The following is a 16,251-nucleotide window of genomic DNA, read 5'->3' as shown; positions in this document are numbered from 1 at the left end:
AAAGGGATGCCGGGAGCTGTAGTTTGAGTTCGGTCTCCGGCAAAAAGCTCCCCAGTTCTCCCGGCGAAACAGTCAGTGGAGGGGCACGTGGTTAAGTGGAAGCGGAGTCCGCTCGGAGGTTGGGGCTCTTTTGAGCGCGGGCCCTGCGCTCTGCTGTGTGCTCTGCCTGCTCAACAAAGGTTGGAGAGAATATGCAAAGCCCTAGCAGCCCCCAGGACCGCTGTTGCCCGTCCCCTCCCTCTTCCCCAGTCAGCGAAGCAAAGAGTGACGGGGCTAGAAACATGTGGGTGTTCGGATATGGCTCTCTCATCTGGAAGGTGGATTTTCCTTACGAGGACAAGATGGTAGGATACATCACGGGCTACAGCAGGAGGTTCTGGCAAGGCAGCACGGATCACCGTGGAGTGCCGGGCAAGGTGAGCTGCGGTAGGCAGACGGAGAGGAGAAAGCGGGGTTACCTCGTTTGCCCGCTCGGTGCCAGCGGGCCACTGAGAGATGCCAGGACTCGCTCTCGTAGTGGAGAGAAATTGTTATCTCCCAGGTGGGAGCTGGGTTAGAATCGAACTGGGCCAGAGAAGGAAAAGGTTTGGGGAGGTGGACCTGTGCGACTGACAAGAGCTGACCCGCCAGCCAGCCAGTTGCAGAGGAGCTTGGCAAGTGCCTGCGTGCCCGCTGGTCGGATTGATGTTTGTGTGCAAAGCTGCCGAGGCAGATCTCCCACGTTTGGAGTAAAATAAGCCCGAGTGCCAATTTACTACGGGTACAGCGATTCCAGAACCTAGGTGCACTTTTTACACGCACAGCCCAGCGCCTGTTATTGTTGGAATAATAGAGGGAATGTGTCATTGTTTGTCTCCCACAACTATTCTCTATGCATTTAACTTGTCTATTTTATCTATATACAGACAAACCTCGAATACTAATATAGTTAACAATGCAACTTGGGTACAATTGTTTTTTTCCCCCATTGGGGAAATGCAGACAGGACAGTGTATCTTGCAGGCAACAAGAAAAAAAAAAAAGTTCCCAAGCTATTTTATTTTTTTGATATGGTTGCACTACACTTCAATGTGTGGGTCACCTTCTATAAATTTTTATTTGTTCGGATTCCTTCAGAGCACACTATGAAGGGAACTTCAGTGGCAAGATTTGGTTTTCTGCTAAAAATAAAATTACTGACCTTGCATATCATGTTTAAATCAAAACCCATGGATAATGCTGGCTGTATTCCAACATGTTATACCAAAACAAAGAAATCACATTACGGCTTAAAGTGATGGTCTGATACCCACAGCATAGTAAGACATAACAGGATTTGTTTAGTTTTGGTTTAGCATCTATAGTTTAATAATAGTTATTATTTAGCATATCATGCAATATAAACATGTGATCATCTCCTGAGCAACATATATTTGTTGTTAAATGACAAAAAAAGTATTGTCTCCCCCTAAAACTGTCTTGAGGTATTTGCCATTAGTAAGTCTTTTAATGGCTGCATCCATTTTGTTTCTGAACGTAATCTGAGAAAAAGTTCAGACTATTTCATAAAAGAAATAAACGTGTCATAAATGCACAGCTTAATCCTCCATGTTTTCTCTGAATAGGCTATACTAATCCAAATGAGATTGTCTAGTAAATAAAATAAGATGAACAAAGTTGTTTCAAATATTTAAAGACCAACTTCCACTTACTACATGTGGATTTTGATTGCAAAACAGGAACATAATGTGCTCTGTGTAGTGGGATGAGTTGTGCATCCAGTATTTTAAAACCTGAAATGGGAAGGTAGAATCTTGGATATCTAGTTTACTGTGCTGTGTAATTCATTCCTGTGTATAGAGGGTTTCTGTATATTTGGGGAAACAATTTACAACTTTCTAAAGTGATACTATCACAGAACTGGCAGACCACAATTCTTTTAAAATTACCAGACAAGCAGTGTTCCAAGATTTCCAGGGTAAAATGTGGGTTTGCACTTTATGCTCTCAGTGAATGTTCTTTTGTTTGAATAAATGTTACTTTTTTCCATATTTCAGTTGAGAGGTCTTAAACCATTAAAGTTTTGGACATCAGATATTGGTTGCTATGAAGCCTATGGTGTTCAATTTTTTTAACTGCATTTATCTATAGAGCTTACTAATCAACTAATAAATTCAGACTACATTTCCATTAAAATGAATATGTGAGCAATATTAAAACTAATGAAAAAGTTGAAATTGGGTGGCCAATTAATTTGTCATTGTATGATCAATTGACAAGACAATAATGTCTCTACAATGAGTCTACATCATTTATACTGCTTATGTCCCCATTTCTCTTTTTATATAAATGTATCAATAATATGATGAGCCTAAAGTTCGTTCACTAAGAACATCCTAATCTGTAACCATTGCATCCTTACCAAGAAATAAGCTTCAGTAAATTCAGTAGCATTTTACAAAGGTCCTAATTTCTGTACCCATTCTGACTTATAATTGCTGTTTGAAACAATGTTAACTTCTGATTATATGAAAGAATTGTAAGAAAATACTATGGTTGCTGTTTATTTTCCATTTCTTTACTTCTTTATCATTATACTAAATAAGAAAATTCTGATTAAATGAACATCCTTCAGTATCTTTTTTGGACAGAACAAATGAGGAAAAGTGTAAGAACCGGTTTGGTCTAGTAGGTAAGGCTCCACGCTAGAAACAAGGAGACTGTGAGTTCTAGTCCCACCTTGAACATGAAGGCTGATTAGGTGAATTTGGGCCAAGATCCTGCACGTCCAAAAAGATGTTAGGAAGGAAAAAAAAGAGAAGAGAAAACACACGCATCTTTTGGAGCTATCCGTAATCCTGCAAGATTTTACTTACTATGTGCTCAGAGCACTTGTAAGCCTATTAATAAAACAAACATTGCCTGTCATCATCAAAATGTTGTTCACAGTCCAGTTTTGTGTAAACATGTAAAAAGGTGTTCCTGATGTTCATGAGACTAGAATGGCCTCCATCAATTCACAGTCAGGTAGTGTACTGATGGAGAAAATGCAACACAAGTGTTACTTCCAAGACTGGTCATCCAACACAAAATTTCCCAAGACCAAACCTTACAATTTTCTGGGAGATCACAAAGAGCCCAGAGAACAGCAAACATCAAGCCATTCTTGCACTGAACAATGCACTGATGTCAGTGTTCATGACTCTAGCATAAGACAGACACTGAAGAAGAATGATTGAATGGAAGGTTATCAAAGAGGAAACCACTGGTTTCCAAAAAACACAATGCCACAAGTTTCAACTTTGCCAGATGATCCAGTAGGCTACTAAAACAGGGTTCTGTGGACAGACTGAGATGAAAATAGAACTTTGGATATTAATGAAAAAAATTATTTTTGAAGAAAAACGAACTATTGAATTCCAGTAAAAATAATTAACTGTAAGCATAGTGATGGGAATTTTCATGGATTGGAGCTGTTTTTCAGCCTTATGATCCTGACAAATTATAATTAGGGAGGAACTAGAGATTCTGGAAATAGCAAATTTTACCGTTGGGAGGAGACTGCTGGATATTTACAACAGTTAGCCTAACTGAAAATATATGTGACCTAAAACAAGGTGTTCATCTAAGACAAGCCCAAACTATCAATGAAACAAAGCTGTTATACAAAAGGGAAAGGGTCAAAATGCTTAGAAATCAAACTACACAATTGGTTAAAAAAAATGCAGAAAGCATTTGTTGAATCTAATCTAATAGATCTGAGATGAAGTTTAAAGCACACTGCAGCTCATAGTACAGCAGGGTTAAGGATAGTTCTGAAATGTTTACAAACTTACTGTTGTAGTATAACCAAAACAAGGACATGTTGCTCAATATGCATCCTTTCCCTGTTTTTTTATTGGTTTGCTATTTTATTCCTTCCATTTTTAATAGAGATAGTATTTTGTAGTGGCTGCATCTGAAACTTTGAAATAGAACTTGATCCAAAATGCAGTAGCATGTGAAGTTTTAGGCATCCCATGGTTTGCCCATGGTACGCTGATGCTATATAAGCTATACTACCTTCAATTTTCTTTTTGACTGCAATTCAAGATTCTTATTATCTCCTTTAAAGCCCTTAATGGCATGGGGCCAGATTGTTTGTGAGATCACTTGAGGTTATTTGCCTTCTCCATCAGATCAGAGTGGGCTTGCTCCAGGTTCCTTCCCTTAAATGTTGCCAACTAGCAGGCTCTAAGTAGTCTGCCTTCTTGGTAGTAGCCCCTGCCCTTTGGAACAACCTTCCCTCAGAGATCCAGCAGACCCCTATCCGCCTGGTTTTCTGAAAAGCGTTTGAAGACTTGATTTTTCCAACAAACTTGGGACTGCATCTGGCTGGGCCACTGCAAATTTTTATGCTGGTTCTGGTTTTTGTATGTAAACTACCCACCATTATGGTGTATAAAATAAGCTATTTAAATCTTTAAAATAAATAAATGTCTTTATAGCATATGCGTAATATGTGGAACAAGTACTTCCCACAAACCACCAGGGATAAATCATTCTGAAGATTCTGCATATGATTTGTATGGAGTTGTGTGCAAACCAGTAATTTTCACTTGTTTCTGTCCTATAACAAACCATAAACATGGAAGTATGACTTTCAATCAAACTACTGAATTATATCAACAGAAGCATGTTACTATTCATTTTTATATGCTACCCATAGGAATTAGATTGCCCAATGGCCTTTCAGTTTGTACCAGAATTCTGTGGAGTTAAACCAAAGTAAGCAAGCAGCATGGACTAACAGTTAACCTGCTTTTTGTGGTTAAACAGAATTTTAAATAGTTAATTTCAAGCACCACCAGAATGCACTGGATTTCATTCTTCTAGGTAATTTGACATTATAAGAGAATTGTCTGTATTGATCTCGATCATTTGTTAACTTGTGGGGGATTTTTAAATTATTTGGTCAAATTTTAAAATGTTTGTTTTTATGCTAGTACTTAATCATTCCTGTTTAAACATAAAAACAGATTTTTTGGAACCACAACCACTAATTTTGTCAGAATGAAGGATTTTAGTTATTAGTGCAGGTATCTGTATAATTATAACAATACACTGTTCATTGCCTACTAAAGCCCACTGATGCATACTTCTCCAACTTTCAGGGATTTCTCAGAAAGCCATATTTTGAATTTTTAGCCTAAATAAAGGACTGATAATAAGCTATGGTCTAGTTATTATTTGAAAATGCTTTTCAGAAAGCATTGCCTACCATAAGTTAATAACAATACCTATGAATTAAGATTAAAACAAGTAAAGCCTTTTCTATTTTCATAAAAATATTTGAACAAAAATATTAAATTTTACAGTACTTTGAAATCCAGTGTGCCTCTCGCTATACAAGGATTATAGAGCTGATAAAATTCTAAATAGTATTTGTACAGCAGAGGAAACAATGGAGTTCAGAAACATCCAGCAATCTAGGAGAATGGCATTGACAAGGCAAGGCTATGTTATTTACTGCTGTATATGCAGCAGATTTGTCAGTCATCAGAAATACTGACTGACTTCAACATAAATGAGCCAATACTTAAAAATAATTGGCATTCTTCTGGGATTAGACAATATGCAACAACATTAATATTCAGTAGAGCTTACACCTTTCAAATAATGTTTGCTTGTTATGCAAATTCACATCTCCAGTCTGAAACCCTTACAACAAATTTTGAAAATTTATTTAAAAGTATATGCTTCTTATAATATTTTAGCATAAATTTAGAACATCCACAGTAAATTAACAAAAAAGTATTTTACGGAATACATTTTTGCATTTTTCTTTTCATCTGAATGCCAAAGAAAGCTATAAAGATGAAGGGTTTTTGATACAAATTAGTACTAAGGTAGATAATGGAATATACTACAGAAATTAGAAAATTGATGTACAACATTCAGATTAATCATCTAAACATCTTCATGATTGGATAAAACAGTACCTATGTACTTCTGAACATTTAATGAAAAAGTGACTTAATTTAGTTATCAGTTAATGTCTAGACTGTGAACTATTCTGTATTTTTAAAAGTTCAGAAAAATAGTAATCATGAATACAGTAATAGTAATATGAATACAGATTCTTAGGTTGTTGACATGAACACAAACTAGGAGGCAGCACCTTAGCTTAGGCCTTTTAAAAAGTTTGTAACTAAGGTAACACAATGCCAATTTTCCCACAGCTGTTTTTTTAAAGGAACTATAGGAAAGCCCCATATGAAAGCAGATATTGCCCCTGTGACTTGGGTGCTATAGAAACCACAGTCATGTTCTTTTGCATTGTCAGTTCTACACAGAAATTTATCACCAGTTGATTACCCCTTTTATGTACATTTCCAAGGCACTCTAATATTTTCATTTGCATTATCTATTAAATAATTACATTTATTTCTGTTTTGCTACAGTATGTATAAACTTTGCCTATAAATGGTTGCCAACAGTTATTGAAGTTAAGGGATTATTTTGCTTTATTTTATAGATATTTTTATTAGCCAATGACCAATTCAAAGTTTCTGTCTGTCAGTACCAATTTTCTAATTATTAGATACCAGATGGCCACATCTTAACACAGACAACTGGGCACAAAGATCCCATTTGTGGTAGACAAGTCACTTCATGTACAAATGTGGTCATTCTTACAAGTGCACACATGAATACATTTCTAAGGCCAAATTTCATTTTTCAAATTTATTAAACAAACTTAAGGACCACCAAACTCACATCTAGGTGACTCCAAGGGGCTTACAACATTAAAAACCACAAATATAAAAACACATAACCCCCTCCCCTCATGGTAGCAGCAACACAATCAAATTAACCACAATTGGCTCCTGTAGATGATCAGCTGAGCCTGAGGGTGGGATCAAACACATAATCAGTTTGGAATGTTTAATGTTAAGAGAGCTTGAAGTCTGTTAACTCTTATATGGAGCCAATTCACCTTGATCATTAATAGATCAGATTCTTGTGTATAGATAGCATAAAATAAACTTGTAGCATTTTGAACTCTATTCTGGTTCCCAATTTCTTGTACCTGACAGCTTCATCTTCATTTGGGGTCCCCAGATCTGTTGCCTTTTAGAAAAGCAACAGGATAGAGGACCAGCCAGACCTCAGCAAGAAGATTTTCCACAGAGAGGTGGCCACCACTGAAAAGACCATTTTCATGGTCCCACCAGATGTATATCCCCAACTGATGGGACCCATAACATATCCTGTCTTCCTGTCCTGGTAGGCTAGGTGGATGTAATAGGGGAGAGTCCTTCAAAAAGTCCAAGCCACATAGAGCTTTAAAGGTGATAACCAGCACCTTGAATTCTATCTGGAAGCATATTGGCAGCCACTACAACTCCTACAAGAGAGATGACATGTGCAGAGCTTTAAGTTTGCATAAAACTGTGCAGCCCACTGCATTATGAACCAACCGAAGCTTCTGGATACTGTACTATGTAAAGCACATTACAACAGTCCAGATGGGTGATGACCAAGGCATGGGTGACTATAAGAAGGGCATGTTGGTCATAGTTGTGCAGAGACTGCCACCAGCTCCTCAGGCGAGAGTCACAAATCCAGAAGAACTCCCATATTATGCAGTAGGGCAGTTTGGGGCAGTGCAATCCATCTACAACCAAAGATGGCAATTCTTCAAGAGCCAAAGAGCCCCTAACCCAGAGCCACTGTCTTGCCAGGGTTTAGATTTAGCCTGCTGCTCCTCATCCAGACCTGAACAGCCTCTAGGCAAATTTCATCACCCATATGACTTTACTGATGATTACAACAGGAGGCAAATCTAGTAGTTATGAGCTAGGGGCAAATTTAACATTTTTAAAACATAGTGGTAGGTGGATTCAGAACATAGCTATCATAGTACTGTATGCATAGCCAATCTCACAATACTCATTTATCAGAAAACAAGCCGAGCTTCATTTCCCAATAAAATATATGTGCGACTCAAAGATCACATAATTCTAGAGGCTTGTGCTTTGTAGCATGCCTTTTACTATCATCATCATCCTCTTCATGTTGTTTTTTTTAAAAAGCTCAGATAAATTAGAGAGCCTAGCAAGTGAGTTGCCTGAGAACAAATCTGTGAATAAAAAAACTTAACTGGAACAAAATGCAACTTTTAATTTATTTTTATTTATTTATTTATGTTCAGCCTGTAATATTTTTTATAATAACTTAAGCAAATATACTTAATACTCCATCCTCCTATTTTCCCTACAATATCCCTGTGAGTGGGTTGGACTGAGAGAGAGAGTGACTGGTCCAAAATCATCCAGCTATATTCCATGCCTAAAATGGGATTAGAAGTCAGTCTCCTAGTTTTTAACCTGGTACCTTAACCACTAGGACAACTGGCTCATTACCATACAACATCTATATTATAGAAGCTACAATGTTTACCAGCTTGTTTCGGGAGGCAATTCGTGGTGTTGTAAGAGATTATTACATTAATTATTAATAATTATTACAGTAACAATAAGAGTTAACAATAAGAGATCTTGGTATCTATGAAATCCCAAAGGTTCTTTTTCAAGAGGCAACTGGACTTTCTGGTTTTTCTTTGGAGGTGTTTGAAGCTTCTTGGATGAGAAGCAAAATGTCTGCAAAGAAAAACCAGAAAGTCCAGTTGCCTCTTGATAACAGCACTTTTGGATAACCATGACCTGGATGACTGAGAATCTCCAGATATCTGTGAAATAATTTCTACTTGGGAACTCCAAGTAGGATCTGTCTCTGCACGGCAAATAGAACTAGCACACTTAGAATATCCACACATCCCAAAAATCTATAGAAGGGACTCCACAAGCAATCGCTCCTGTACCTCCCCTTCTATGGAAGCAGCTGTCTCCTAAAATGAGATACGCATCTTGCTATTGTAAAGTCTGAAAATATTTAATGACAATAAATATGCCTGAGATACATACAGGCACTGCTTATTCACTTGTTATTGCTAGTGAATTTAATTATTTTGCTTGATTAAACTAGCCTAAAACCATACAAAACACTTGTACATAAAGGACTAAAAATGGATTTATGATACAATCTGCATTCTTAACTAATCTAAGCTCCTCAGTCAGCAAATATACCATCACTATGACAGAAGTCAAACACTTTAAAGTTATATTTCATTTATTTAATAATCCTGTGATTTCGATTTTTGTTTTACAAAAACTTCACTTTTGTACTGGCTCTGACAATTAAAGTTTTTACTGAATTTTTGTTTGTTTTTAAATTTTAGCCTGGAAGAGTTGTGACACTTATTGAAGATCCTGAGGTACAGTAATTGCATTTTACATACACTATAAATATGTTTTGGCCTCGGTAGTAGTATGAAGCTGCCCTCTTAACTCTGATAGAGAAAATGAGAATTTTATACTGAAATCTTATACATATCAATTGGGATATAAATTCATAGATACAATGTAAATTACTGCAAAATAAACATGCATAGAATTTCAAAGGTTATCATTTCTCTCCAAAGATATGTAGAAGGAAGTTCAAAGTGATGAGGAACCATCTTGAGGCTAATATGTATCAAATTGACATTTTTCATAGACAAAAGCCCTATTCCTATAGAAAAGTGGTCAAAATAGTATACAGCTTTTTATAAACCATTCAGTTGAAGAAACTAGTTCAATTTTCTTGAAAAGGTCTCTTAACATGTATAATATTAGTCTCAAATAAATTGATTTCTGTTCACGTTTGAGATCTTTTTTTCTTTCCTGCCACTTCTCTATTCAGCTTTTATAGATAGTCCTCAACTTATGACTGTAATTAAGCCCAGAGTTACTGTTTTAAGTTCTGCCAGAATTAAGCAGTAATAACATGATTGTGCCTGATTTTATGGCCTTTTTTGCAGTGATTGTTAAACAAATGCAGCAACTGTAAAGCGGCCACTGCAGCCATTAATCCATTGTCCTCAATGGGCTTTTTTTTCAAGGAAACCAGAAACAAAGCTAGTTTCAAGCAAAAATCATCATAAATCACAGTAATGTGACCGCAGGATACTGCAAACAGCTGTAAATGTGGGCTGGTTGCCAAGTGCCAAAAATGCATTATTGAACAAGGGCAAGTTAAACTAAATGATAAATAATATATCATAAGCAATATGTTTTAAACAGTTGTACAAATAATCCATGTGATCAAAATTCAGATGCTTGGCAACTGCCTCATATTTATGATGGTTACAGCGTCCCAGGGTCATGAGATCGCCTTTTACAACATTCTGACAAGTAGAAACATGGGGGAACCCGATTCAGCTAACAACTATATTACTAATTTAACAATTGCAGTGATTTATTTAACAACTGTGGCAAGAAAGGTCATAAAATAGGACAAAACTCACTTTAAAATATCTCACTTAGCAACATAAATTTTGGGCTCAGTTGTGGTTGTAAGTTGAGGACTACCTGTACTGAAGTATACATTAGGACTCCTGGAAAATGTATATATAAGAAAGTAAATCTATTAATTTAATACTATTTGCCAAACAACAATTAACTTTCTTTTCATCTCCATAGCCCTATACCCTTAAAACTGTGTGGCCGTTAACAAGAAATTGTATTGCAATTAGTGGTCCCATAAGTTATTTTTAATATTTAAACACAAGGATTCAGTACCTCATTTCAGCATCTCCGTATTCTTTATTCATGCTTGCCAAGGTACAAGTAGATTTTTCTTAATGGCCCTAATTAAGACCAGAATTTGTGACTTCAACTGGCCACCCACTTATTTTCCTTCATCTCTTCCCAAATACATCCTGACACTCCTTTTAGAAATTAAGAAATAATCTATGCAGCAAAGAAGTTTTAGCTGTAACCTAAACTCATGAAATTAGAAAAAAGGCAAATAACTCTCTGGAAAATTATTTATAAACTTAGGAGGCTATCATGTCTACATTTATAGGTAGTCCTATATTTAGGACAAGTCAGTGATCTTTTGAAATTATGATGGACCTAGCAGCAGGGGTGGGATCCAATCAGTGTTAACTACCGATTTGGTGATTTACGATTTGCGTAATGTTCTGTTTATAGTACAAAGAAAATAAACAACTGTTCCCTTTCTATGACCAGTTGTTAAATACTGCAACACTGGGGCTTAAACTACAGTTTTACATAGATAGTTACCACTAAACCTAACTTATTTAATGTAAATTTGCCAAGGATCAGAAATTAAAAATGTGAACCATGAAAATCTCACTCCCATCCTCAAATCATCTGCAAACTCACAGGTGAATACAATTTTCAACTTTGTGTTCTCAAATCTACATAAAGAGCAAAAGTAAAAACTTACAGGGCATTACAGAATTATTGCAGCATTACTGAAAATACATGTGAAATGTTTTGTAAAATAAAAACTGTGAACTAAAACAAATAAGCTCAGTTCGTACTACTATTATATATCTTTATTTCTTCTAAATTAGGGGTGTTCACACAAAGGACCACTGTTGACTTCTAGATGGTATGCTAGATGGGACCCTGTAAAATTTTTTAGGTGAAACCAAGATTAAAAAGTGGCTAAGATAAAAATAAAAATCATTTTGTCATAGTTTAATTGTGATATAATATACATTACATTAAAATATGTACCATTTACTTATGATGCAGTGAGCAGTTTCTCTTAAAAATACAGTTGGAGACAATATTTGGAGGAATATGATCATTTCATATAGGCCTGAAGCCACAACTGGGTATATCTTTTCTAAGTAGCATCAGTGATACTCCCCATATTTGTATTTTCTTGAGAATAAATATGAATGACATGAAAACAAGGAGGTTTGAACACCACTAGTTGTCCTGTAATGCTGCCGAATTTAAATCAGAGTAATGGCAGCTACAACCTTTTATACTTGACAAGATCAGCAAAATGCAACACAGTGTCTGTCACTGTGAATTCTTCTGTATTTTTCTGGTAAGTTTTTTCATACTGCTGTGCAGTTAGATCCTATTATGTTAGCAGACATCTTCCTCTATAAGCAAAGAATAGTTTAGCTTGGGTTTTTTTTCTCTTTCTTTTCCCAGCATTTCTATTGCAAAACAAACTCCAATCGTTGCTAACTAGTTATTTCAAATCAATACCCTGTAGTCATCCTAATAGTGCAGAGTTAAAATAACTAGAAATTAGCAATATTTTAGCTTATCTCTATCAATCTATCTTGCTAAATTAACAGTACTTGTTAGATGAAGTACCTGCACAGAGGTGTCGGAGAGTAGAGTTCTTAATCACAGTAAAACCCTGGAAGAAAACGTGAGAAGGGAAGAGAGCCAGTGAAGAACTGGAAACATGGGTTTAAGAATTTCCAGTTCCCTCATTAATGTCCTGTTTTCTAGTTTTTCATTAAATAAGTTATATGTATGCATTACTGACAATAATGGTTTGGAAGAGTGACCTCTGCAACTCTTTGAAAGAGTCTGATCTTTGTACGCTTTATCTTTCTGGTTTATTCTTCTATAGGGCTGTGTATGGGGTGTTGCATACAAACTGCCAATAGGACAAGAAGTTGAAGTAAAAGCCTATCTTGATTTTCGAGAGAAGGGTGGATATAGGACTACAACTATTGTCTTCTATCCCAAAGATCCTGCAGTGGAACCTTTTAATGTGCTGTTATATATTGGAACCTGTGAAAACCCTAACTACCTCGGACCTGCACCCCTAGAAGAAATTGCCGAACAAATTTTTAATGCAGTTGGTCCTAGTGGAAGAAATACAGAATACCTGTTTGAACTTTGCAATTCCCTCAGGGATCTTGTACCAGAAGATGTGGATGAACATGTTTTTACTTTAGAGAAACTAGTAAAGAAACTACTGGAACAGGAGCAAAACAAACCTGTATAACAGTCGCTTTGCAAACGGTTTCTTCACTATCAGACTAAGTTTATTCTGTTTATATTGTTTATATAATTTGGAAATTATCCAAATTTAAATTATCCAAATTTTAAAAAAATAGTTTTCATATTTCATTGAGGCATCATTGTCCTTGTGCAATAGAGCTTTTTAAAATATTTAAACTTAAGAAGGAACCTTGAATTTCCATAAAGTTTTAAGAATGCTTTTCTGTTCATTTCTCAAATTTGAATAACTTAGGCCTGATTTAAGTTGAAAGGAAACTTTAACTTTAAATTATTAGATTTTGTTTTCCTTTCTAAAAAAAGTTTTGAACTAGATTCTTCACTTAGATATGGATGCAGTCCTATGCACAAAAGGAAGTCCCTTTCAACAAAGAATGAAATGCATAGGATTGAGTGATGTGTGTTGACATAAATGTCAGTATATTCCTTCAAAAATGTTCCCAGTGGGATTTGTGGATTACAGCACTGAAAGAACAATTCTTTGTACATTTGTTTAGGATTAAGTCCAACATGGTACAAAGTAAATGTGTGTAGGATTACATTGTAAATGGCAATTATATCTATATGAAGGGCCTGGATTATTTGTACAACTGTTTGAAACATATTGCTTATTATATATTATTTATCATTTAGTTTAACTTGCCCAAATTCAGTAATTTATATATAACTATTTGCTTAGTGATATGAGGATCAAATAGTTACAAATGAAAGGAAACTGCATTTTGCATTCATGGTTTCGATATCGTCAGAGATGTATACTGATACATCACAAGGCTTTCTCTCATTTTTTTGAAAATAATTGTAATCAGGGAAACAACTTGAATCTAGAGTAATAAGTATGTAACAAAACTCCTATCCATAATCATTGGGCAATTTTCAGAGATAGTCAAATTTGCCTTTATCCCAGTAATTAGAGCTCCATAAATTAAAATTCACAATAACCCCTTTCTCAACCTTTACTATGCCAAAAGGATATTGTCACCAATACCTAACGATATAGTTTCACAACTTCTGGCTTCTAAACACGCAATAGCACATTGAGGTACAAGAATATTTCTTCTTCATTTTTTTTGTTTTTAGTGACAATCCTTAGTTTTTATAAATTTCTATGCATTTGTAAAGCTTTCACTATGAATACTGCCCTTTTCTTTGTACACTCTAACTGGAAAAAAATGGAAGTATATGGATTATGCAGCCCAGCCCATTTGAAAAGCAGAGGATCAGCATTTGAAACACAAGAGCGCATTTCTGACACTATTGTATAGTAATTCCTTTTTTCCTCACAGGGGGACTGGCAGAGATCTGACAAGCTTCTAAATAAGGAATAAGCTCCCTTAAAAGCCAAACTTCCTCAGAAAATATTGGCACATAATTTGCAGCATAGGTTTTGAATGAAAATTTATGCTGTAAATTTCCAAGTCTAGATATTATCATTAATTAACATAGTTCTAGTTGTACCTGGATAACTTATTATAATTAACGTAATTATATTTTCTACTAACAATTTGGAAATGCTTGCTAGAATTTTTCACTGAAATAACCACTGCAATGATAAACTTGTCAGTAAACAAAGGAAAATGCATGAGCTCCAATCTATTTCCAATCTCTTAAAGACATATAAAAATGTTATTATAATTCCTCCCATAGACAAGGATTTCAAAAGAGAACACTATGGAATGCCTCTTTGATGGCTATAGCTGGCCAGTAAATACTCTTTAAAAATTCTAGTAATGGTGCATCTCTCTCCCATAGTGCTTTGAACTTGATATTTATTGAAGATCGTATTACATATATCTAGGCCATCTGTGACAATATTTTGAAACCATGTCAAAGTATTTATTTGAGAGCCCAAATTAAAATTTACACCAGGTAAGCATAAGCTGTTGATTTAGTTTAAATCAAATCAGCCAATTTTATTGGCATCCAGAAGGCCCATAAGCAACTTACAAACACAATATAAATTAAATATTTTACTTACTAAACTGTTTTATTCAATGTCAAATTTAGATTATGTTTGTAAGTTGCTTTGGGGTCTTTTGGATGTAAATAAAATTGATTGATTTAGCTAAATGTACTTCTTTTTTCAGGATTCTGTACTTAGAGTTCAAGAGTAAGTTGCATAGTCAATTGCCAGGACTTCTAAACCTTCTCAACTTCCACTAAAATGGTTATCTGCTGCAATAACTTGATGATTATCTCATAACAACAAAAAACATTTCCGTCCCAACTATGCATGTACATCTTACAGTTTCAGTTCTTTTCTTTAAACTTTCAACAAAAGCATAAACTGGTTCTATGTTTCTGTCATTTTCATAATGAAACTTATATGATTTTGCATTAGTAATACAATAATTATGGTTTAAGCCCATACAGTGTTTCTCTTCCTTTGTTTAACAAATACTTGCAAATGTTATGCTGTGCTGATGTTTGTGTTTTTGAAGGCATCTATATTCAACAAAGTGGGAAAACCTGAATCTGAAGGGTATACCTTTAATAAGGAGTTAATCAAGAGATTACACAATGAAAAGGAGTTCTGATTCAAACCATAAATGGTATTTCCAGATTACAGTAAAAAAAATCATATATAGGTTAAATATGATTAATGCTTATTACATCATTATAAAAATATCTATATAGAAATAGGGCTTAGCTACCATAAAAAGTACCACTGATTTTTAATTCAATTTTATTATAATTCAATTACATTAAGCAAAGCTCAGCAACTAGTAAATGTGAATTGTATTATATAATCAAAGAAATGTTCGACTTTCATTTCCCAAGTAGAAACTCATGTTGCACGTCAAGTACTTTCTTAAAAAAATAAGTGGAATTTTAATAACAGTTTGTAATCCATTGATTGCTGCTCTGAAAAATATATATATATACAATTCCATTGGGCATTCTGAAAATTTTTGGATCCTAGCCATCAACACTAGAGATGTAGTACTGTGGTATAAATATGCAAAAGATTATAGATGAAATGTGGTCACTTCTAAACTTGAAGTGAGAAGTACACTAAAAAGCCAGCACCACTCTTAGAAATCTGTTTCAGCATCAGAGATGGCTTGTTTTACTAGAAGATAAATGCACTTACATATCTTAAATTAGTTTCAGGTATCCTTCAACCTGTGATGATTCAGTGACCATTCAAAATTACAATGGTTCTGAATAAAGGGACTTATGACTATACCCAAACTTATGCCCACTACAGTGTCCCGGTGGTCATGGGATCACAATTCAGGCACCCATACAATCAACATCAGGGATGCTGCAGCAGCCTCTACTCACCTATCTTTCTCCCATCCGCCATTTCCCATGAGCCTCCTTCCCATCTTGCTGGGCTCCACACCCCACTATGCCTTGCCTCTACCAAAGATTG

The 16,251-nt window shown here is 35.3% G+C and overlaps 2 protein-coding genes across 4 annotated transcripts in view; one reads left to right on the top strand and one right to left on the bottom strand.

Annotated features, from left to right (window-relative positions):
- ASB3 (ankyrin repeat and SOCS box containing 3) overlaps nt 1-16,251 on the bottom strand; it is a 57,980-nt gene that overhangs the window by 36,535 nt on the left and 5,194 nt on the right. The window contains exon 2 of one of the 3 annotated variants that reach the window (XM_087930743.1): nt 12,213-12,258. The exons of the other annotated variants lie outside the window; for them this stretch is intronic. The gene's annotated coding sequence lies outside the window, so the exon portion shown is untranslated. The remainder of the gene's footprint in view (nt 1-12,212; nt 12,259-16,251) is intronic. 3 annotated transcript variants of the gene reach the window in all.
- On the top strand, nt 36-15,402 carry CHAC2 (ChaC glutathione specific gamma-glutamylcyclotransferase 2). The gene is made up of 3 exons (XM_026696028.2): nt 36-416; nt 9,263-9,298; nt 12,478-15,402. The coding sequence occupies exons 1-3, from the start codon at nt 192-194 to the stop codon at nt 12,856-12,858; spliced, it is 642 nt and encodes a 213-aa protein (XP_026551813.1). The 5' UTR covers nt 36-191; the 3' UTR covers nt 12,859-15,402.

This window comes from Pseudonaja textilis, chromosome 1, assembly GCF_049901715.1.
Source record: "Pseudonaja textilis isolate UNSWEBS1 chromosome 1, rPseTex1.2, whole genome shotgun sequence".
NCBI classification, from domain to species: Eukaryota; Metazoa; Chordata; class Lepidosauria; order Squamata; family Elapidae; genus Pseudonaja; species Pseudonaja textilis.
This window is presented reverse-complemented; position numbering and strand designations above follow the sequence as displayed.